The sequence below is a fragment of the Vulpes lagopus genome, chromosome 4, assembly GCF_018345385.1.
Source record: "Vulpes lagopus strain Blue_001 chromosome 4, ASM1834538v1, whole genome shotgun sequence".
Taxonomy (NCBI): Eukaryota; Metazoa; Chordata; class Mammalia; order Carnivora; family Canidae; genus Vulpes; species Vulpes lagopus.
The window spans coordinates 122,581,692-122,604,995 of NC_054827.1; the positions used below are offsets into that span (position 1 = coordinate 122,581,692).

The following is a 23,304-nucleotide window of genomic DNA, read 5'->3' on the forward strand; positions in this document are numbered from 1 at the left end:
AGACCACCTGTGGCCCTGAGGTCCTGCCCTGCCGTGTTGGACCCCTTGGCAGCGGACACACTGGACCACCTTCACCCTCACCTCGGCTTTGCCTGGGACTTGTCCTATTCAAGGCGATACCTGGGACTGTGACCGGGCAGCCAGTCTGTGGGTTCTGGTAGCAGCTGGTGAGCCCTCACTCCTGGGTTGTTGGGGGGGGCTGATGACAGAACCTGCCTTGGGTGGACAGTGAGGACAGTGAATTGCTTGGGGTCCCAGCAGGACAGGAAACAGGAAAGCAACAGAGCAGGGATGTGAGCCAGTTGTCTCTGTTTATTTTTTGGAAGGTATGGCTACCAGTTTGGGTCGACACCTTTGGCCCCCATAAGGCGGGGGGCCCTGAGAACAAAGACCACCCTGAACCACTGCCCAGCTGGTCAGCTGATGAGCAAAAAATAGCCATCCAAATTTGGGTCAGTAATAGTACAAAAAAGAACAGGACTGAATTCACGGCTTTCTCTCCCAAGCTTTGAAAGGTAGCAGTCCGGGCTATAAAAGTCTAGAAGCATTGCGTAAGAAGTGTTAAATCTACAGCAAATACATCTTGTAAAAACTCAATAAATTATATATATAGATATATATAAACTTGTAACATCTAATAACATCTGAACCGGCGCACAGGGCTGGCCCCCACTGGAAATGGCCTCCCCGCCCGGAACACACGGCAATTAGAACTTGTATGAAAATACCGGCTTGCTTTGAAGTCCAAAAAAATAAATCTCCTAAAGAAAAACCCTATAGAAATCTAATTCCCCTGCAAAAGGAGGCCAAAGGAAATAGAATATCCTCGCTAGAATCACCTCAAACTATTCAGGACCCTGGCGGGCACTGGAGACCAAGCTCAAGTCTGGGGTGACGCTGACCGCACCCAGCACCTGCCCCTCCAATGGGGCCATCCTGCCAACAGAAGCTTGGACTTTCTCAGCTGTTAATAAGTTAAAACTGAAACTTCTCTGCATGCGGCGGGCTAAACATGGCGGGGGACAGGGATAGGGGGTCTGGGGGTTGATAAATAGCTTTACAAATATACAGGTCCAGGTACAATTTTTAAAACAAAACCGCAGTGCTAGAAAAGCCCTCCATCCTCTGCTGGTTCTTGTGTCGTCTCCGCACTGAGTCTCACTGGAAGCCTCCCTGGCCCTCCGGGGTCCCGTGCCCGCGACACCAGCTCTTCTCCCATATAGATATTTATATATATATGTGTGTGTCCTATACACAGCTTCTATTTATATAAATGTACACTCGTCTCTGGATGAACCTCTCAGAAGTTAAAGGCTCCTGCCTTCGGGTACCCGTAATTCAGTCTCCAAGGAGCAGGGTGGGAAGTGGGGAAGGCTGGGGTGGGGGTGCTCACTCCACCCCCCGGGGACAAGATGCCACTTGGGAGGGATGTGTGCCATGTGGGGGTTCCCTGCAGGCTCAGCTCAGGCACTGGGAGGGGCCTGGGTCCACACTGAAGGCTCCATGTGGGGCAGCAGCTGAGGGAATGGGGGAGCCTGGGGGAAGGGGCCCCAGGGAGGAGCCCCTTTACATTCTACATTCGGTCCCCCTGGTGCTGCCAGCCAGCACAGGTGGCCAGGAGGTCACTGTACAGCAGGGCGGGTGCCCCAGGGATCCCAGCGCCGGGGCCTCGAGACACACCCACACACATGTGTGCCCACACAGACAGAAAGTCGTCTGTCCATCAGGCTGGCCCAGGGCTCAAGCCTGGGCCAGGAGGCCCCAGTGGTTGACAGCACACCACCAGCAGCATGGTGAGCTGAGGTCTGCTCTCACATTGACGGGGGCTCAGCCTGCAGGCCGGTGGCCCTTCACGTCCGAGGACCCCCACCACCGGGTGGGGCTGGAGGCAGCAGGTCATGGGCAAACACGGAATCATCCCCCGAGGAGCTGGAGCTGGGAGTGTCCTGGCCGCCCGGTGAGTACTGCTCAAAAGGCACTGACAGGTCCAGGTACTCCTGTGGGCACGTGGCGGTCAGTGCTGTACCCCACTGCACAGTCCAGGGGATGCTGCACCCCCTGGGCCCCCCGCCCCCACCCTGCACTCACATCAGTGGACGTCACAGTGAGGATGCGGTCCAGATCCTCCACTAGCTGCTTGAACGTGGGCCTCTGGGAAGGCACGGCATGCCAGCACTCCCGCATGATCATGTACCTGGGAGCATCATGCTGGGGTGAGGCTTCCACCCGGTGCCCACCTGCACCCAGCCTACACTGCCTCCCATGACCCTGGCCCCAGCCAGGCCCTGGCTGCCACCACCTGTGGGGCCGAGTGCTCAGAAGGGGACTGCAGGGCGCGTACACTCACAGGTCGTGTGTGCAGTTGGCTGGCTTGTCCATGCGGTGTCCCTCCTTCAGCAGCTTGAAGAGCTCCTCCACTGGGATGCCAGGGTATGGGGAGCCCCCCAGGGTAAAGATCTCCCAGAGCAGCACCCCAAAGGACCAGCTGGCGGGGAGCATCGGACCGTCAGCCTACCCTGCCAGCCGACCGCCTGCCCTGAACGGACCCCATGGAGAGCAGAGAGCCCGAGAGGCCACATCCAGCTCTGTCCTTCATCCCTGCAGCTCCCCACCCCCGGCCCCACCCCGGGTCTGGGAGACCACATACACATCACTCTGGTGGGTGTAGACTCGGTCAAACAGGGCCTCGGGTGCCATCCACTTCACAGGCAGCCGGCCCTGGGAGGGGGAGGGGGCATGTTGACGGCCAGGTGCCCTGGCGGGGGGGGGGGGGGGGGTGGCAGCTTCTCCCTCCCCCCCTTCCCCAGACTGCCCCCCCCCCCCTCCAGCTGGGCTCACGTTGGTGGTCTTCTTGTAATAGTCAAGGTTGTGCACGTCCCGGGCCAGGCCAAAGTCTGCAATCTTCATCACATTGTCCTCGGTCACCAACACGTTACGGGCTGCCAGGTCCCTGTGAATGCACTGGGGGCAGGGCGGGGGGCAGGGCTGAAGCTCCCAAGTGGCCCTGGCAGGCTGAGGGACCCAGCAACCCTCCTCCTACCTCCTGCTCACCTTCTGGGAAGCCAGGTACTCCATGCCCCGTGCCACCTGATAGGCGCAGGACACCAGGTCCTTGCAGGTGAGCTGCTCCTCAGGCAGCTTGCAGGTGTCGAAGGAGTAGTCCATGCCCGGGGGCCTCCTTGCCCGCAGGTACTCCCGCAGGTTGCCCTTGGCTGCATACTCCACCAGCACGTACAGGGGTCCTGGGAGCAAAGGCGGCTGAGAGAAGGGCCCCTGCCCTCGGGGCTGGCCGGCACCAGCGGCCCACCCAGCCGCAGCACATACCACCCTGGGTGCAGGCTCCCAGCAGATTGATGATGTTCTTGTGCCTGCCGATCATCTTCATCATCTCCATCTCAGACACCAGGTCTGAGAGGTCCTTGTCCGTGGCATCATCTGTGCCGGAGGGAGAGTGCGTCAGGTGCCGCCACAGCAGCCCTTGCCCAAGCTCCCCTTGCTACATCCCTCCCCTTCCTCACCTTTTAGCATCTTCACAGCCACAGTGACAGGCTTGGCAGCCCGGTCCTTGTCAATACCGATGGCCTCTGCCATGACCACCTGGCCAAAGCAGCCTTCCCCAAGAGGCTTGCCTAGGGTCAGCCTGGAGGCAGAAACACAGAAGCAATGAGTATTCCCACCAGCTTGGGGCCCTGTCCTGGGTGGTCTCTGAGGCCCACTGCTGCTGTTTCCAGGAAGCCCTCCATACTTGCCCCACAACCTTGCTCATGAGGATGAAGGACGCTGACCCTCCAGCCTCACTCTGTTGCAGGGCCCTCCAACAGAGCACTCTGCAAGGGGTGACCCGCACCTCAGGAGCATCTGGCTCCAACCCTGCATCCAGCAGTCATCACACTGCCCATCATGCGGATTCCTACTTGCCTCTGATCTAAACCCAATCATATTTTTGAGTGGTGCCTCCTCCCCTACCACAGGGCCACACCCCACATGTGCCCTGACCCCCACCAGATCAGGACCCAGCCCCAGCACACATGGTCACATCACCAACACTGACCGGGCCCTGGACAGCTCCCACTTGGGGTCAGCAGGCAGCTCCAGCTCAGAGACGTTGGCCAGTGCAGGGCCCTCCCCAGAAGACAGCCGGGCGATACGCACCAGTGGCGTGTTAGAATTCATGGACGAGTTGGACTCCAAGGACACCTGCTTGGGTCGGCAGGGACAGGTTGGTGCCACGGGGCCAAACCACAGCAGGGGTAGGGGTGGCAGGGTGCCCCTGGGGACAGCAAGGCTTCAGCTTTGCCCGTGTAGACAGGGATGGCCAGGTTGTGTGGGCCAGGGTAACTCCCAGGTGTCACTTGGTGAAGACAAATAACCCAGTCTCCATGTGGGGACTGCTTAGACAGGGGCTGGGCTGGCTCAGCCACCACAGAGACCTGCACCCCAGGGCAGGCCCCAGGCCTCAGACACCGCAGGGCATCCCTGAGCTCAGGAGCCTGGAAGCCTGGGCCGTGGGGATGTCCGGGAGGCCAGGCGGCTCGGAACCTGGTATCTACTTTCTGTTACCTGTCGCTTGAGTGGAAAGCGGGAGACCTTGTGCACGGTAGGCGAGCCCAGGCCCTTCTTCGGGGGAGTGCGCAGACGGCACAGTGTCACAGCTGCCACCACCAGGATGAAGAGGAGGAAGCCCACCCCGTAGCTGAGGACACCTGCATACACGCTGCCAGCCTCACCAGCCTCCACCAGCTCCTCCTCGGCTGCAAAGACATGGGTGTTGCAGGTCTGGCCCAGCCACACAGGGGGCCCCCACGGGCTGCCCTGGGCCAGAACCAGAGGCACAGTGGGCATGGGGGAAGGGACTGAGACGCCAGGATGGGGGGGGGGGGAACGCCACGGCCTCAGTGGCCCCCCTTCACTGAGGGTCCTGCAGTCAGAAATGCTGGGTCAGGAGGGGGACACCCAAGAGAGAAGGAGCCCAGCACAGCCAGCAGCATTCACACCCGCCACCCAGGGAGACACCAGAGCTGCCACCTAGGCTGTGGGGACCTGACTGAGAGTGGGGGGGCTCCAGGGAGGCCCCTCTGAGCCAAGACACCGCATGTCAACTTTGCTCCCATATCAGCCACAGGGCCTGGCGCACGAGTTCTGCGGAGGAAGGTGGCCGTGAGCTGCAGGGCCCCCTGCCTGTCCCTGGCAGCCGTGGAGTGTCCCAAGCCAGCGACCCCAAGAGGACAGGAATAGAGCGAGCACCAGCAGGAGCCAGTACCTGGCAGCACCACCAGCCACGCAGAGTGATGGGAAAACCCGATAGAATTGCCCGCCAGACACGTGTACTCCCCCGCATCCTCAAAGGTGACATTGCGTAAGGACAGAACCTCTAGCTCCTTGTCGGTGGTGTTAGCGCCCGCCGTCTATAAAGAGAGAACAGAGCGCGATAGGCGAGCGCCAGCACCTCCCACGGGCACCACAGCCAGAGTCCACATGGTGACGATCCCGCCAGGCTGCAAAGAAAACGCTGCCGCCACCACCACCACCACCATTGCCGTGACCACGGCCACGGCGCCAAGGGTCCTCTGCCTCGTGCGTCCACACAGAGCCCGAAGCCAGTCCCTCCACCGGCGAATCCTCTGTCCCAGGTGAGCGCCAGGCGTGCGGCCAGCAGCAGGCTGCGCAAACGCAGCATGCAGGGTTAGCGTGTATGCTGGGGGGTGCAGGAGAATAGGTGAACTGATGGGCGGACAAACAGACCAATGGGAAGTGAGTAGGCAGCGGGGCCAGGGGCGGGAAAGGGTGAGAGCAAGATACACAGCACACCGGTGTGCACACACACCAACACGCACGCACACACACGGGAGCAGGGGCAGAAGCAGAAGCTCAGAGAGGTACAGCCCCCACTGGAGCTGAAGTCCTGGGGGTGTGTGTGGGAGCACAGGCAGGGTCAGCACAGGCCCGGGGGCTGGAAGCAGGCGGTCACAGTGGAGACCAGAGACACCAGCATGGCAGAGGCGGCTCCATCGGGAGTGCAGTGCGAGCCACAGGGCGGGGAGCGAGCAGGATGGGGGCGTGCAGGTGGGCGCATGGCCAGGGCATCGGAGCTGGAGCTCGGCGTGCCAGACAGCATGGGACAGAGTTGTTACCTGCTTGGGGCCCGTGAACACGCAGCCAAAAGGCCTTCTCAGCCACGCCTATGAAATTGGAGGCTCGACAGAGGTACTCGCCCCCGTCACGCTCGGACACATTGGCCAGGCGGAGGCGTGCGTCGGCCTCCACACTCTCACTGATCCAGGACTGCGGGGACAAGAGACCCGGCTTAGGCGCGCCCTTGGCAGCCCGGCCGGGCACAGAGTGGCCATGCAGGAGCAGGCCCTGGTACAGACCCTGCCACGAGGGTGGCCCTCAGAGAATGGAGACGGGGGTGTGGCTAGGCTATGCCAGGCAGGAAGGCTGCCTGGAGGAGACAACAGAAGCACCTTCCAGTGGCAGGCCATGGTTCCACAGGAGGCACCTTCTCCACGTGCACCCACTACAGCCCAGAGTACAGCCCTGGCAGGCAGCCCTCCAAGAGGCCCTCGTGGGCTGGCCTGCAGCCTGCCTGCCCCTGGGGTCCTGGATGGGCCTGCTATGTTGCTGCCTGGCTCACGGTAAGCATGTTCCCATGCATGTCGAGATCTCACCCGATCAGGCCACCATGGCCTCTCCAGTCGGGTCTGGACTCCTGCCCTCAGCCCAAGTGCCTGCTCCCCACCCCCACCAGCAACAGATGTTTCTCTTTGGGCTGAGAGTGTTGCAACCTTCCCAGCTCGGGTGGCCCCCACCCCTCAGGCTGTGGGAACGAAGCTGAGGCCCTGCTGGCTCAAGCAAGGGCCGAGGGAGGCAGGCAGGCAGCAAGCCGTGCTCTGCACACCTGGACGGTGCTGGGTGAGGGTGGCACAAGGAGTGGCTAACAGCACCTCAGGCCCAGAACGTGCCACCTGCCTGCCCCAGGCCTGGAGCTTGAGCCCGGCCTAGGGCACCATCTGCAGGCCTGCCTCCAGGGCTAAGGCCAACCCTTAGAGCAGACAGAGAAACTGAGGACTCACAGCAGGGCCACATGCTCCAACCTCCCCTCCCCAACACCGCCAGTGCTGAGCCGAGCCGGGCCTCCCTGTACCACTTCTCCCCTGATGGTGCGAGGCCTGGGTCCCATCTGCCGGCGCCCAGCCAGGGGTGCCACCCACCTTGAGCACAGTGACGTAGGGCGTACCGTCGGGCCCCACTTTGCTGCCGTTCACCTCCACATGCTTGAGCCACTGGATGTGGGGCTGGGCGTCGCTGTACACCTTGCAGTGGAACTCCACATCACTGCCCAGCACGGCCGTCTGGTTGGCCGGCAGCCCGGCCTGCAGGATGGGCCGGTGCGGGGAGCGCTCTGGGGGGGCAGATGGGGTCAGCGCTGCCCCTGGCTCTGCCCAGCCACCAGCCCTTGCCCGCATTCTGGGGCCTCACCCAGCACGTCCAGAGTGTACGTCTGCCGGATGCTGCCAAACTTGTTCTCCACAACGCATGTGTAGTTCCCACGGTCCGAGGGCACCACGCTCTCCATGACCAGACTCCACTGCTGGTGTCGCAGCTGCAGGCGGGCGCGCGGGTGAGGGGACAGCAGGCCGAGGCCCCCACCGGCCAGCGCCACCCACCGCCAGGCCCACCTTGATGCCACCAATGCGATGCTCGCCTCGGAACTCCTTGCCGTTCTTCAGCCACGAGATGGACGGCGTGGGGTTGCCAGCGGCCGGGCAGCGGAAGCGCACAGTGTTGGCGGCCGGCACAGCCAGCAGCTTCTTGTCCATCCGCTCAGGCCGCGTCCAGTACGGGGCCCCTGCTGGCAGAGGGGCACATGGCAGCTAGCCCCCCGAGGGGAGCAGAGGCCCACCTGTCCCTTGCCTCTCCAGCCTCAGCATCCCCTCTGCCTCGATGGTCCCAGAATCACCTCCTGGCATTCTCAAGGCTAAGCCACATGGTCCCTCCCTGACTGCCTCCCCAGGAACCCACTCCCGACAAGAGGGCTCCCTGACCCGGGAGCCTTCAAGATACCAGGGTACCTCCCAGGGGAGGCCCATCTGGGGCAGGCCCACTGATGGAGACCCCGCTGGCAGTGGAACCAGGTCAGCCTAGGGCACAGAGCCCAGCGGGATGGGCATGCCAGGCTCTGGAAGCAGTTTACCAGGATGTAAGACCCAACCACCCACAGAGCCCTGAGTCTTAAAGGTAGCCAGGTGCCTGCCAGGATTCATGAGACCCCAAGTCACCCTCTAGCTCATACCAGGGCCTGATGGAAGCGGGAGGGGACGCGGCAACAAGGCACAGATGTGGCATCCGGGAGGCCCTGCCCTTTCCTGGTTTTCAGGGTTGAGCCCATCCCCACCCTAAGTGGTTTCCATCCTCCAATGCTGGGGTAAGGGGTGCATTCTTGTCATTGGAGGCTGGATGGGCATCCCCCAGGGCCGGGGAGAGACACCCCTCTCACCCCCACCCCTGCCCTGTTGCCTTCAACATAGCCATCTGGTGAAGAAGGGCACTGAGGCCCAGGCAGGGAGCCCTCTGGAGGCAGAGACCATGGTGACTCAGCACCCCCGACAGTGCCTGTGGAGGGCAGCCCTGGAGGTGGCCCTTGGGGCCCCTGAGCCCACTGGATTGGGTTGGGGTCGGGGAGGTACCAGCACTGCCCCATGTGGCCAGGGTGGTCGGGAGGACAGAGCAACTGAGCCTGGACTTTGGCTTCTGAACTTCCTGGCAGCCAGAGGAAATAGGGAAGAAGCATGAAACCTCGAGGCTCCCCTTCCACGCCCCTGGCAGGGCACATACCCAAGGCAGAGCTGTCCTAAGCACCCCACACCTGGCTCCTCTCCTGGGACCCTTCCTCACCTCACCCACATCCCCACCCTGCTCTGCCTCCCTGGCTGGCTCCTCCTCACCTCTTTGCCCACCAGACCCCACAGGACCCCTGCCCCTATCTCACATCTCTTGGCATCTCAAACTTGGCTCCTCCAAAAACAGACGGCCCACCTCCCATAACCAGCCCCTCTATGACAGGCAAAGCGTACCTGCCACCGTACTGGGCTTTAAACACCTGAGTGCTGTTACCTCACCCCGCCCCCACAGCCTGCACCAGCAGATGCTATAGCATCCCCTTCACAGCAATCAGAGGCCCAAACCTGCTGTCCTGGAGCCACAGCCACCCTCCTCTCCCACCTTACATGCCTCTGACCCCATGTCCATCAACCCCACAGCAGCTATGCTCACACCTGGCCTGGACCATCTTACCCACAGGCCCTCCTGCCCCCGCTGCAGCCACCCCCCACCTCCTTGTCCCACCTGCAGTACAATGTCCCCCACCCCCCTAGCTTCTGCCCAGAGAGCTCAGGGCCGCTGCGCCCTGAGGGGACCCTACACTCGGTGTGATTCTGGGGAGGTAGCCACAGGCCTTGGTCTCCTATCTGCTCGATGAGCAGGAGACCCCATACCTGCAGCACAGAGGGTTTGGTGGTTAGGAAGCCAGTCCCCCAACCCTGGCCAGCCCCACATGCCTGGAACTTGGACTCACCTGTGTCCTCAGCCTCATCCTCCCCATCTTCATCATCTCCAGAGGATGGAGCATCTGAAAGGCAGGCAGCAGGGAATGGGCAGGAGGTGACCCCCTGACCACACCTGTCCAGCATCTGCTCCCAGGCTTGCCCTGGGTGGACCCCCCCACAGGCACTTACCTGTCACGCGCACGCTGAAATGGCACAGGATGCGCTGGGTGAGCCGCTGCCGGCAGCTATAGGTCCCAGCATCCTCATGGGAGGCATTGAGTACCTGCAGCCGCCGAGCCCCCACCAGGATGCGGTCTGAGGGTACCAGCCCCACACCATCCTTGACCCAGATGCTGGGCCCTGTGGGACTGTCTATAGGTGAGGGGCAGGTCAGCTCCACAGTGTCCCCGCTGCCAAAGACCAGTGGCTCCTGCTGGCCAGGCTCAGGTCCCGGGGCCTCTGTAGGGGAGATGGAAGACCGTAAGGCAGGTGCCCCCAAAGCAGGAATACTGAGCACCTGCACACGCCCCCCGGGAGGCACCATGGCATGCCCACTGCTTGGACACTGAGAGGAGGAGGCAGCAGGAGCGTCTAGGACCCACAGTGCTGGGGCAAGGCCACCGCGTCCAAGGCCTGCAGTCCTGCCAAGTGTCCCGCAGAGGGCCAGGCGGTGCTACGTGCAGCCCTGCCCCAAGAACCAGTGCTGACGTAGATGATGCGCAAGTAGGTGGCTACGGCTACAAGCTAGATGTATGGACCTTGAAAATTCACGTTGCCAACTGTCACTAAGTATTACTGTCCTTTGGTTTTTTTCCAACCATTTAGAAATGCAAAATCCACCCTGAGCTAACAGGCTGCACAAAATCAGGCAACAGGCAGGCAGTACCTCACAGACCTCTGGTTAAAATGGAGGCTCAAGGCATGAAGGATGGGGTTGGGGACAGCATGATTTACCCAGCAGGAGGGGCCCACTGAATGCCCCCCATCCCTCATATTGGCTTCAAAACCAGTTCCCTCCCTAGAACAGACCCTCCCCAGCACAAGAAGGCAGCAGTGGCCAAACCTCCCAGAACAGGACTCGCCATGGGCCAGGTACCAAAAGCCGATGCACTGTGGGGGTCAGCCCAGGGTGAGGGTCTTAGGGACATGGAACACTGTACCCCGACTCAGAAGCGAGCATCTTGTGTGTGAACTACACCTCAGCAGTAGGCTAAACACAGAGGAAGAAATAAGTCACAAAAACAGATAGGATGGTGCCATCTGGCCGGTGGTGTCTCAAAGGCAAGTGGGTTAAGGGAACCTGTGATCCTCCCACCACTTCATGGATAAGGACACAAGCTGGGAGGGGTGGGAAATTATCCAGACTCAGCAGTGGGCAGGTCAGAGCAGGAGCCCTCAAAGCCAGGGTAAGTCGCCCCCACCACCTTACTGTGTAAATGCCGAGCTAAGTAAGGTAGAGGATCTTTGCCAAGGGCATATGTCCACCGGTCAGCCCTCTGGGTCCCTCCCCCTGCCCAGTGGCTGCCTCGCTCTCAAAGAGCCAAGGCCTGAGATCCAGGGACACACCACTGGCGGGCTATCACCCCCACGCCTTCCTGCCAGGGCCAGACAATGCCTGGTGCAGGCAGGCGGCCTGGGCTTGGGGCCCAGGACAGGGGTGGGTGGTCCCAGCGCCCAGGCCTCCTTCCCCAGACCCAGCTGGGTCAGTTACACCGTCACTTGTCATTCTGCCGACGCGTGGCCTAGATTCGAGGACGCAGCTGCCCACTTTAGCCACAGCAGCCCCTGGCTTCCCGGCCAGTCCCACTTCTGCCCACCCACTCCAGGCGGCCCCACCGGCCACATGCCCATCAGAAGAGTCTCTGAAGTATCCTCCAAGACTGTATCCCTGGGGGCCCCACAGTCAGGGGACTCTTGATCTGACCTCCAGCACCCCCTTCAGTCCTGGTCACTGTATCCTGTGGAGACCACCCAGTGCTGGGCACTGACTGAGGCCCCCCAGAAGGCTGAGAACAGGCTGGTCATGGCAGCCTCAGCCCCAGGCCCTGGCCCAAGGGCAACAGCAGTTGGTTCCGGTTTGGTCTGGGCAGCGTCGGCAGGTCAAACCATCCACACAGTACTCACTTCAACCTGGTCCAGCGTGGGATTGAGGAGACATGGAGGAACTCCTAGGCCAGTCATCTGCTGGCGGAAGGAGGGAGGGCGGACAGGACCCTGTACTCAGCTGAGGCCCAATCCTTGACCTGCCCAGGTTGCAGAAGCCAGGGACCCCTGGACTAGGGCACGGATTGGCAGCAGTCTCCGCCTCCAGGAGGTCTGATTCATTGACTGAGGGCGGGGGTTGGTAGGGGGAGAGAGAATGATGGGCACAAGGGGGCGCTAAAACAGCTACCATCTGGCTCACCTGGGGAGTATCAGGGGCACATGCTCCTCAGCCCCCATCCCATAGCAGCCCCCAAAAGGAGTCTTTCTTGATCAACAAAAAGGGGCCCTGTCCGCACCCACACAAGTGCTGAGGCCCACACACACTGGAGAACAGAAGTCCTGTGGGTCCCATAGCGCCTGCTCTACTTGCACCCCACAGGGCGCTGAGCTTCATTCAGCGGGGGCCACATGCCAAGGGCAGCCATAGTCAGACCCAGGGGTACTGTGTCCTGGAAAGGCCCAGCTGGGCTTACAGGCATGTCCCCCAGCCACCGGGACCCCCCCCCCCATTCTGCCAGAGGTACCTCGTGCCTCAATTTCCCCTACCAGGACACAGGGCAAAGATCCCACCCGAAGGCCAGGGAGGCCACCGCAGGCTGTTAACATGCCAGAGTACGTGACAAGCAGGGGTGAGCGACCTGACCCATCACCCATGATGTCACCAGGCCATGGTCAGAGCAAGCCTGCCCAGGAGGGAGGACCAACCACTAGAGCAGAGGCTCCCCCATCACATGGGAAGTGCACGAGCTGGACAACGCTCCCTCCTGGACAACGCTCCCTCTGGAGGGCCTGGGGGAGGACCCCAAGGAACAAACATCAAATTCAGACCTGAGTCAAAGGAACCCTTGGAGCTGGCTGCCCCCAAGGGATGTGGGTTTTGGGGTGGAATGAAGAACACAGGGTTCTATGCAGGATGCATGAAGCTTCCCACTGCTCTCCAGAACAGGGGACCTGCTGCCAGGCATGTACAAAATAGCCTGAGAGACATAGGTCATCTCAGAGACCCCAAGATCAAGGCGAAGGTTGGATCTTCCCACCTCCCCACCTGGAAACTTTGACCGGTTTCCTAACAAAGTTAGGAAAAACAGGAGGGGGGATTTGGAGGCGGAGCAAGCACCTACAAGAGATCCCCAACAGATCTGGAGTTGGGGAGCTCCCCTCCCACCCAAAAGAGACATCCCCATTGCTCCCTCCCTTGTAAGTCACTCAGGTCTGCCTGGCTAAGTGTTTCCCTCAAGGGCTCCTGTTCCCCTTTAGTTTTGGTTGTGAAACCCAACACAGACATGCCCCAGAGTGGCCCCAAGGAGGACCTGAGGCCCTGGGGGCAGAGGCTGAGGCCAGAAGTCCAGCTTCTGGCTCAGCCAGGTTAATGAACCACCCAGAGGCCTGTGGGGCTCAAAGTCCAGCCCTGATGAAGAGGTGGGGGAGGTTGCAACCAGTACTTTTCTGGGAAATGCCCTGAACCAAGAAACCCCTCTTGGCTGCGTGGGGTCAGGCTGCAGGGGGAGTGCCCCCTTCCCCCTCACAGAGAAGAATGGCCCCAGGTGGAGATGAAGGCTGCCCAGGTCATACCAGGAGCCCACACCTTCCACACCTTGACCACAGCCAATTCTGGCTTTTTAATTTGTTTCCCCCCGGAAAGCGTCAGCTGGAACTTCTAAATTTCACCAGGTCTTTGTATTTTTTATGGCCTGGTCCATCTCCTTAAGGAACTGGATTAAAATTTATTGATCCTTCAACTCACTCCCTGTCTCACGAGCTCCACTTTGGTGACCAGGGCACTTACAGTCTGGCGGAAAAAGGCCGCACGCCCTGGGGTTCCTCCTGTGCCCAGAGCTCCCTCCTCCCGCCCTGCCCCAGGACGGGCCCCACAAGGTGCCAGCACTTCCCAGCGGGAGGATGGTCCCCCCCACCCCCCACGCGCCGGGCCCGCTCGCCGGAGGGGGGCCCTGAGAGGGCCTGGAGCCCCGCCTGCCGCCCCCTCCCCGGGGCTAGTTGACATTCCTCGGCCGCAGGGAGTAATATCTTTATCTGAATGCGAATGCTAATTCGGGGCTCTCCCCGCGACCGCCTATTCGGCGCCCCTGGAAGCTGGGGCCGCCTGAGCCGGCGCTAAAAGCGCGCGCTGACCTCGCGACGGCCTCTGTCACGCCGCTGAATGACACACACATTCAAGCGCCGGCCCCACTTCATTCATAAAAAAATGACATTGTTCCGGGAGGCTGCAGCCGCCGCCGCGGAGAGGGGCGCGGGGGCGCGGGGGCGCGGGGGCGCGGGGGCGCGGGGAGGGCGGGCCGCCATCTGCCTCCGGCCGCCCGCCGCCGCCTCCCTGGCACGGCGCGCCCGCCGCGGCGCTCACACCTCCCGAGGCCGGCGCGGCCGCCATCAATGCGCGGTCTGTGGTCGCGCGGGGTACAAAGGAGCGGCTGTTCGGGCCCCGCCCGGGCGGGGCGTGAGCTCACCGGGGAAGGCCTCCCCTGCGCGGCCGCCCCCTGGCCCGGGCGCCCGGGCGAGCCCTGCTGGCGCGTGTGCGGGCGGCGGCGCCGGGGCGCCCGGGGCTCGGCGGGGACCGCGCGCGGCACCTCGAGGGTCGCGGCGCGTGTGCGGGGCGGGGCCCGGCGCACCGACGCGCTCCCGCCCTCCCCGGCGCTCGGCCCGCGGACCCCCGCCGTCCGCCCCGCCTCGCCTGCCAGCTGGGTCCGCCGCTCCACGCCCCTCGGACACCCACCGTGTCACCGCCCGGAGCCCGGCCGGGGCTGGGAGCGCGCCCTGCGGGGCACACGCGCCTTCCCGCACAGGGCCGGGGAGCGCGGCCCCTGGACCGAGCCGCGTCCCCAGCAGGCCAGTGGGGGCAGCGCCGGGGGCGGGCCGAGGCACTCCCACGCCCCCCCACCAACGTGCGGGCTCTCGCTCCCGGTCGGAGCCGCCCGCTGGGGCGGAGGCGGGCAGGGGCAGCGACACCAACAATAGGAACTTTCCGTCGGTGAGAACCCACAGAGCAACGATGGGGGTCGTGGGCACGCAGCCCCTGGGCCCTCCCCAAGTGCTCGGGGTCAGGCTGCGCCCCACTGCGGGGCCGCGGGCAGCGGAGGCTGCGGACCTCGCCCTGCGGTGGGAGCCCCACTGAGCGCCGCGCCAGCGCGGGCCGAGATCCCCGGGGTCCGCAGGGCCGGCCCGGGCTCACCCTCCGGCCCGCGCCCGCCCAGGAGCCCGTCCCCGGTACCCGTCGGGTCCTTCCTTACCTGCGGCTCTCCGCGCGACGCGCTGCTCCACGCCTGGGGGCCCCGAGGCGGCTCCGGTCACGACCGCCCCCGCCACCGCCACCGCCACGCAGAGCGCGAGGGCGCGAGCCGCGGCGCCCATCGTGGGGGCGGGCGCGAAGACGTCCTCAGGCGGCGCGCGCGGGCATGCTGCCCCCCATGGCCCCGCACTGGCACCGGCGGGCGGAGGGCGCCCCTCGGGATACTGCGGGAGGCGGGAGGCGGGAGGCGGCTCGTTACCCGGAGGAGCCGGGGCGCGCAGCGGCGGAAGCGGCGGCGGATGGGCTCCTGCGCCCCGGCTCCCCGGCCCCCGGCTCCCCGACCCCGGCCGCCCCGCCCGCCGCCGCCGCCGCCGCCGCCGCCGCCGCCGCCGCCCAGGGCTCCCGGGCAGCCTGGCGCCGGCCGCCTCCTCCCCGCCGCGGTCCCTCCCTTCCTCCCCCTTCCCTCCCTGACTTCGGCAGAGCCCTCCCAGGGCGGCGGCGGCGGCGGCGGCGGCGGCAAACTTTCCAGAGCGGGAAGCCTGCGCCCCGGCCAGGCCCCGCCGCCGACACCGCTCGGGACGTGAGCCCGCCGCGCGCTCCGGCCTCGCCGCGCGCCCGCCTCGACCCCTCCGCGCCCGCGCACCGACCTGGCGGCCGCGGGCGCCCACTCGCTGCGCGCGGCTCTCCCTCCCGCTCGTCGCCCGCCGGCCCAGCGCCTGCGCCCGGTGCCTCCAGCGTCGGCTCGCCGGTGCGTCCGTGCGCCCGGCGGAGCAGGACTGCGCGGCGCCAGCTGTCCGCACCGCCGCCGCCGCCGCCACCGCGCACTGAGCCCGGGCGGCCCGGCGCGCGGCAGCCAGTGGGGGCCGGCCCGCGGCCGCCACGCCCCCGGCCCGGCCCCGGCCCGGCCCCGGCCCGGCCCCGGCCCGGCCCCGCCCGCCCCGACTCGCCGGGCGCGGGACACGCCCCTCCCCCGGGGCGGCCGGGAGGCGGGGCCGCGGCTCGCCCGGCCCCGCCCGCGAAGGGGATTAGAGGGGGCGGGGCCGGGCGGGGGCGCCGGGCGGTCTCGGAGGGCGTGGGAGCCGTGGCTGGGCGCGGGAGGCCCCGCGTGGCACTCCTGGGCGCCGCTGGCGCGCACCGGGGCCGAGTGCGGACCTCTAGCTGCGCGGCTCGCAGTCTCCGTGACCACCTGGCCGCCGACTGGGGCCTCAGGCGACGGGACGCGGGGACAGGGATGGGGGAGTCTCGGTGGGTGACGCCTGTCGGCGAGGCTTCGGGGAGCAGGAGCCAGTCCTGCTGGAGCAGGAGCCAGGAGCTCAAGCTGCCAGTCCTCAGGTGGAAAAGCCCAGGGCCGCATCTGCATCCAGGCCCTGGAGCTGTGTGTGCAAAGGCCTGGAGTGAGGGGCGGCTCTGCCTGTCTGCCTGCGGCTGAGATACTAGGGGACTGCATCCCAGAAGCTGTGGTCTCACTGCCGCTGCTTTTATTAAGCGCCTGCGGTGCGCTGCTAGTTAAGCTGCCCGACATCCCTCCCAACGGGGATCTTTACTCCCAATCCTCCAGGAGGAAATAATTTTGGAGATTAGGTGCTTGCCAGGCATCAGCATGCAGAGTGGGGGCTCTGAGGAAGGATAAGAGTGACTGGTGGCAGAGCTTGAATGGCCTGGAGATGTGATGGGTCTTGGGGTGGTGCTGATTGGGACAGATTTGACCTGGAGAGGACCCCATGTAACTGGCTTCTTTATGCATCTTCACAAGGGGGAGGGCACTTCTCCCACGTTCAGGCAGACTCCGAGGAGCACCAGCACTGTAGGAGAGGACACTTCAGCATGGCTCTGGCCTGCCCCACCCAAGTACCTCTGGACCACCTTGCTCCTGGGACTCCATTTGCTCATCAGGAAAATGGCAATGAAAACCCCTCTGCGACTGGTGGCTGGCACCACCCCACAGCTCCAGGGGCAGCCTATGCTTTGAAGACGCCAACCTGGAGACACCGCAGCCTCTGACACCGGACTTCAGGGCCCTAGAAGGGCCACACCCTCAGGGAGCCCTCGTGCTCCATGTCTGTGCCTACTTGACAGATGAGCATCTCTGCTGTGTGCTGCCCTCATTGCCTGTGCTAGTTAAGCCCACATCCCCTGTGGTGGCCATGGGCCCTCTGAACCCCAGCTGGGCTGTCCAGACCCCTCCAGTGCACAGCCCCATGCTACCCCACCTATGTCCCCTCCTGGGCATATTAGGCTCTAATATATTAACTAGTTACTTAATTGGTTACTTTTTAAAAGGATGTATTTACTTATTTTATATTTGGAGAGAGAGTGCGCTGATGGGAGGAGGGATGGAGGGGGAGAGGGAGAGAGAGAGACACACACAGGATCTCTAACAGACTCCTTGCTGAGCATGGAACCCAACTCAGGGCTGATTTCCTGACCCTGAGGCCATGACCTGAACTGACACCAATAGTGAGAACTTGACTTCCCCCAGGCACTTAACAGACAAGGATGGCTGTGGGTCCTTGCCCCCCTGACCCTCCTCATCTATGTGATCAGGTTTGTGAACAGAGTGGGCAGATGGGGCAGAGGGGAAGGACTGTCCACTGGCACCTGAGGGATTACTTCTCAGGGGACCTTTCTGAGGCCCGGGAGATGCTCTGTATTGTCCCCTGAAGGTCCTCTCCCCGATGATGCCCAGGGTCCCCCCTGGGGCCCCTGAGATAAGCATCCTGCATCCCCTGGTCTCTGAGAGGTGGGTATCTATCCATCCTCCTGTGAATAACCTGCTTTTTGCCCCCAGGACTATCTTCACAGCAGAAGTGCCTGTGGGGGATTTTGAGTCTGTGTTAGTAGTTCTCAAAGCTTCCCTTGTCCCTTCTCACCATCCCAACAAGCCTGACTCCAGCAGCATTAGGGGCCCTCTCCTCTCTGGCTGGCTGGCCAGCTGGCTGGCCACTGGCAGCACTAACAGTTACTGCGAGATGGGCCCTAGCCCTTCTAGCCTGCTCCATCTCCCTCCAGAGCCAGACCTGGGGAGACCCCTGGGGGGGTTCACACCCCCTGAGGCTGCTGTCACAAATTTCCACAAGCTGGTGGCAGAAATTGTCCCCCCAGTCCTGGATGTTAGGAGTCTGAACCCAGGTGTGGGCAGGGCCCTGCTCCCTGCAGACCCCAGGGGAGGGTCCTTCCTCCCTCTCCCTGCCTCTGAGGCTCCAGGTGCTGCCGGGTGTGTGGCTGCATCACTCCTGTAGGTTCTGTGTCCGTAGTTATGTAGTTACGTGGCCTTCTCCTCTTCCATCTCTTACAGAAACACTTGTCATTGGATGTAGGACCCACCCAGATCATCCAAGATCACCCACAAGAGCTTCATTTAATGACACCGCAAAGAAGAAGGTCACATTCCCAGTTCCCGGGGGTCAAGACGTGGCCCTGTCTTGCATAGCGCCCTCCACTCACCGTATAGCAACTAGCTCCTGTGGCTATAGGTGGCTCACAGTCTGAAGGGGTCCCTTCATTATGGCCTCTCTCCTGGCCTCCCCTGAATGTCACAGAATGGGAGGAGGTTCTTGTGGCTCTCGGCTGATTCTGCCAAATTGCTTCCAAAAGGCCGAAGCACTGCCCGTTGCCAGCACCAAAGGAGGCGTCCAGTTTACCCCACCCGTGCCACCAGGGGAGGACATTGCTTAAAGGCCTTTTTTATTATTATTGAAAACATAACTGTATTGTTCACAATTGTTCTTTCCAAGTCAACATCTCACAGGGCCTACCCTTGACATCAGGGCCTGTTATTCAAGATGCTGTCTGTGCTGTGTTTTCCAACATCTCAGCAATGCTTTCTAAAAAGTAGCCAGCCGTTAGAAGCCACTGTGTCACCAGAGTCCTCCTGATGGGGCATTTCCCCTAGACCCTTTGCAGTCCTCCCTCCCGGGGGGGCCCCCTGAGGGAGGCCCTCTTTGGGCACATCAGGCAAGTGAGCACATGTGGGGGGTGGGGGTGGAGAGTCAGTGAGGGTCAATGTGGTGGTGTGGGAGTCCTAGGGTGGCTGGACTCCCTTCAGGGTTTTTGTTTTTGTTTTTAAAGATTTATTTATTTATTTATGATAGACAGAGAGAGAGAGAGAGAGAGAGAGAGAGAGGCAGAGACATAGGAGGAGGGAGAAGCAGACTCCATGCAGGGAGCCCGACATGGGACTCGATCCCCGGTCTCCAGGATCGTGCCCTGGGCCAAAGACAGGTGCTAAACCGCTGAGCCACCCAGGGATCCCCTCCCTTCAGGGTTTATGCTTCCCTGCCCCCTCCCCCCACCACCTGCACGGCCACCCTTCTCCCAAGGTCCACACCCATGCGGTCCCCAGTGAAGGTGAGTGTAGGAGGCTCAGGCAAGAGTTGGGGGCTGGTGGGCAGCCTGACCTGGCCCAGCCTGGTCAGTGACTCAGAGCCAGGCGGGCCTGGCTTGCTGAGGTCTGTGCAGGTGTGCACAGAAGGGAGGCCAGGCTGCACAGTGCCCTGGGTGCAGGGATTGTAGCAGGCTGTCAGCAGCCAGTCCTGCAGCCATTCCTCCTCACCTCCCCCTGCCAGTGGGGATGTTCTTAGTGTGGACTTGAATCCACATACAGCCCGCTCTCCACAGTGTTCTCTGCAGGCCACAGCTTACACAGTACCCAGTAGATGCCCATCAGGGCTGGCGCCGGACCTGGAAGCCCCTGGTCAGAGCCTCCTGCTCAGCTACCCCTGGGACAGGGTGCATGGCCCAGAGATATGGTCGTTGCTAGAAGCTTCTCTCTGTCCTGCCACCAGGCTGAGTGCTTCGAAGGGGGAAGCTGAGGCCCCAAGGAAGCTTTGGCTTCTCTGGGAGGCCCTAGGGAACCCCCAGAGGGCTGCTTGACCTCCCCCTGGGAGCTCCCCGTCTCCCAGGACACATCTCCACCTTCTCAGAAACCACTGCTACCCCTGCCGCTGGCAGGACAACGATGGGGCTGGGCCCCAGGGACCAGAACAGGCCATCACAGGGTGAAACAGGAGGTATCTCTCCATAGTCGACCTGAGCTGGGCTGGGCTGACCTCCTTCCCCCAAAGACAGAAGAACAGATTTGAGAGAACCAACAGCTGCAATGGATCATGGGCAATCCCTGCCTTTTAAATTTGCATTCAGAAAAAAAATATATTTTAAAGATTTTATTTATTTATTCATGAGAGATACAGAGAGAGGCAGAGACACAGGCAGAAGGAGAAGCAGGCTCCATGCAGGGAGCCTGATGCGGGCCTCAATCCCGGGACCCCAGGATCATGCCCATGCACTCAGAAAATTTGAGGAGAATTAAAATAAAAAGCACTATTGATTTGTGCATTATAACAGAAAGGCAATTTTAAAAAACATGGAGAAAATATTCCAAAATCTGTTGGCCAACACTAGCTACTGTACAAGAGGCTTAATTTTAGCTCTGAGCTTCCTGGCAGGCTGAGCAAAGAGGACAACACCATAATCATGTGCTGTTGGGAGGCTGTCTTCTGGGATATGCTGAAATAGCCCCAGTCGACACTTTGGCCTCTTTACTCCTTTGTTTGCTCAGACCACTAGACCTGAAATCCTGACTTTAGGTTTGGAAAGTGTGGTTGCTCCCAGATAAGTGAAAAAAGGAGACCAGGGCTGATTGTAGATGCAGGAAAGTGGTGAAAGGGGGTGAGGGAGGGGGAGATGAAAGCTCAAACTCTACTGGGCTCCCACCTAGGCTGGGGGTGAGGGGCCCCCTGCTCCCCACACAGAGCCTGGCATAGAGGCTGCTCCTCACATGCAGGGTGCAGAGGGGCAGGAGGGAGCTGGTCTGGGCATAGAGCCTGGCTGGGGAGGGTCCCCAAGGGGCTGGGCTGGGAAGAGAGAGCATCAGGAGGTGGCCAGCGCTGCCCTGGCCTGGGAGGGGTTAAAGCCTCCACAGCTCCTGGGGCTGGCGGGGGCCAGGCCGGTAGCCGCTGAGCAGCTCAGAAATCTATTTTTCTAAGCACTTGGCATTTGCCTGAAACCTCAAGTGTATTTTCCCTAAGTTTTATTTTTTCTTTGACCCCAAACTCTGGTAAATTTAAGGGAAATTTAATTATGGTGTTTTGGGTCCATTTACACTTAAACCTTCTCAGCATTTTTTCCAAGACCCTTTTGGAGTTCAGCACGTCTTGGGAGCTTTCTAAATGAGCGTTTTTATTATTATTATTTTTTGAAAAGGCTTCTCTCCCCCCCACCCCCCACCACCAGCCTTCCTGCCAAGAATAAACAAGCCCGGCTCCGGCTCCGCAGGCTCCGGCTGAATTAGGAATCCAGGCCTCAGGGGCCGCTGGGCCAACCCCACGTCACACCCTCCTCCCTTGTAGGCAGCCTCCACCCTGCTCAGTGGAGTGCCCCTGCCTCTGGGTCCTGCTGGCCCTTCCTGGCAAGTGTCACCTGATCTAGAAAGCCCCTTCGAGCTCTGCCCTGAGCCTCAGCCCAAGTCCCTCCTCAGGGATTCGATCCCTGGCCCTTTGCCCCTGCTAGCCTCTGTGCAGATCCCCCGTGGATAAACCTTAGCCATGCTTCCAGCCAGAGCCAGTGAGGTCAGAGTGGCCAGGGGGTCCAGTGGGCAGGGGAGGGCTTCGCCACTGTCCAGCCCAGGTTGGGACCATGGGACCCCCAGAGCCTGCACTGGGGCAACATGTATCCTGCGGGACTGAGAACAAGAGGACTTAAGGTGGGGGTAATGGTGGCTCCTGACCAAGAGACTCACACCAGTTCCATCATCAGCCCTGTTTGACAGGTAGGGATAACGAGGCACAGAAGCTCAGGTGGCATGACCTGCCCAGGTGCGTAGTGACTGGGAGCAGCTGCCCTGCCTTGGGGAAACCACCACTGAGCTTGGGAAGGGGGATGCTCTCTGCAGCATTTAGGGAGCCCACAGAGCGGGCTGGACCCCCCAGCCTCAGGCAAGTGCCTAGCAGCTGGAGGGAGGGCCGGCTCTGCCCCCACCCCGGGCCCTTCCGCCGGATGCTGGCACACAGGGCCCGCACAGAGCTAATTGGAGGAGGCAGCTGTTTGCAGAGCGAGCTCGCCCAGGCTGGGCAGAGGCTGCTGGCTGTCAGGAGCCCTGTAGTCCTCGTGCACCCCCCAGCCAGACTCAGGCTGCACTATGAACCCCTGCCCTGGCCCCACGGGCCAGGCCCCTTCCTAGGAAGACAAGGCACAGCCCCTACTCCAGGCTTCCCCTGATGGCCGCTTGGAGCCCTGACTGTGGGCAGTGGGGGCTGGAGGCGGCAGCACCCCTTGGCCTGGGTAGGGGGCGGAGGGGTGGCTGCAGGCTGGAAGGTCAGAGACGGCTTCTGGAGGCAGAGTCTGGGGCTGCCCCGTTCTGTGGTCTGGGACAGGGAGCTCAGTCTCCCCTCAGTAAAGGGGCTCTGACAGCACCTAGGTGGGCGCTGCTTAGGAGGAAGGAGGCGGCTATAGGAGGTGCTCAGAGGGGGCGCAGGGGGAAAGTGGGCCTCTGGGGGTCCTGGGCTTCTTGGGGAAGTGGGCCTGGCTCTGGGGAATCTAGGAGGAAAGGACTGGCTGGCCTCTGCCAGTGCAGGGCCCCCTCCAGCCACCTGGGAAGGAGAGGGGGCACAGCTGGCCCACCGAGGGCCTCTCCCCACACCCAGCTACTGGGACTGGGAGGAGACAGGCTAGGGTTCCTGTGGGGTCCAGCCAGTCCCCTGTGGGAGGGCAGCTGAAGCCAACAGCTCTGCAGGAAAAACACTCCGGTCCCACCTCTCGGGAGGTCGGTGCTTCTAGGGTCCCCCAGACTGCTGGAAGCCCTGTTCCTGTGGAAGCCCAGGGGTGGGACTGAGTGCACGGGGCACACGGTGAGCACGGGGGAGGCCTCTCTGTTGAAGCTGAAGACTTGGCCCACATAGTTAGCGTGGCACCGTTTTACAGATGGGGAAACCGAGGGCCAGTGTCCTGAAGCACCTCGATGGGCCTATCTCAGCAACTATTTTCTCCCCCCGGGGGATCCTCCCACACAGGGGGAGACCTAGGATATAGGTGCCTCGGGGCAGGGGGATCTTTCAGAGAAGGGGACCCTCACCATGTAGCTTCCAGCCTCAGTTTGCTCCTCTGCATAATGGGCCTGCCTTCCACATGGGCCCTGATGGACTGCGAGTCCCCTGCCTTCCTCCAGCCTCAGGGCCACCTCTGCCCATGCTTGCCCACTCCTCCCAGTCCTGGGAGGCCCCTAATAGAGATGTCTTTGCAGGGCTTCCCAAAGCCTCCCTCCCTGGCCACGCCTGCCTGCCTTTCCCATGGCCTGAGGCTTCTGACAACTTTATTGTC

General features: G+C 62.2%; 1 protein-coding gene across 10 annotated transcripts; it reads right to left on the bottom strand.

The window, feature by feature from the left end:
• Positions 1-292: 292 nt before the first annotated feature.
• On the bottom strand, positions 293-15,771 carry FGFR3 (fibroblast growth factor receptor 3). 10 transcript variants are annotated; one of them, XM_041752992.1, is made up of 18 exons: positions 15,639-15,771; positions 14,993-15,215; positions 9,735-10,004; positions 9,575-9,628; positions 7,680-7,849; positions 7,480-7,603; positions 7,212-7,402; positions 5,261-5,405; positions 4,561-4,751; positions 4,052-4,197; positions 3,519-3,640; positions 3,325-3,435; positions 3,052-3,242; positions 2,839-2,961; positions 2,648-2,718; positions 2,348-2,485; positions 2,089-2,194; positions 293-1,997 (listed from the first exon to the last, which is right to left on the bottom strand). In XM_041752992.1, exons 2-18 carry the CDS (start codon positions 15,111-15,113, stop codon positions 1,851-1,853), a joined length of 2,421 nt encoding a protein of 806 aa, XP_041608926.1. In that variant the 5' UTR covers positions 15,114-15,215; positions 15,639-15,771; the 3' UTR covers positions 293-1,850. The 10 variants fall into 10 exon arrangements, with proteins under 10 accessions (XP_041608926.1, XP_041608924.1, XP_041608922.1 ...); XM_041752990.1 differs by having other exon boundaries at positions 4,052-4,200; XM_041752988.1 differs by lacking the exon at positions 5,261-5,405 and adding an exon at positions 6,132-6,282.
• Positions 15,772-23,304: the final 7,533 nt, after the last annotated feature.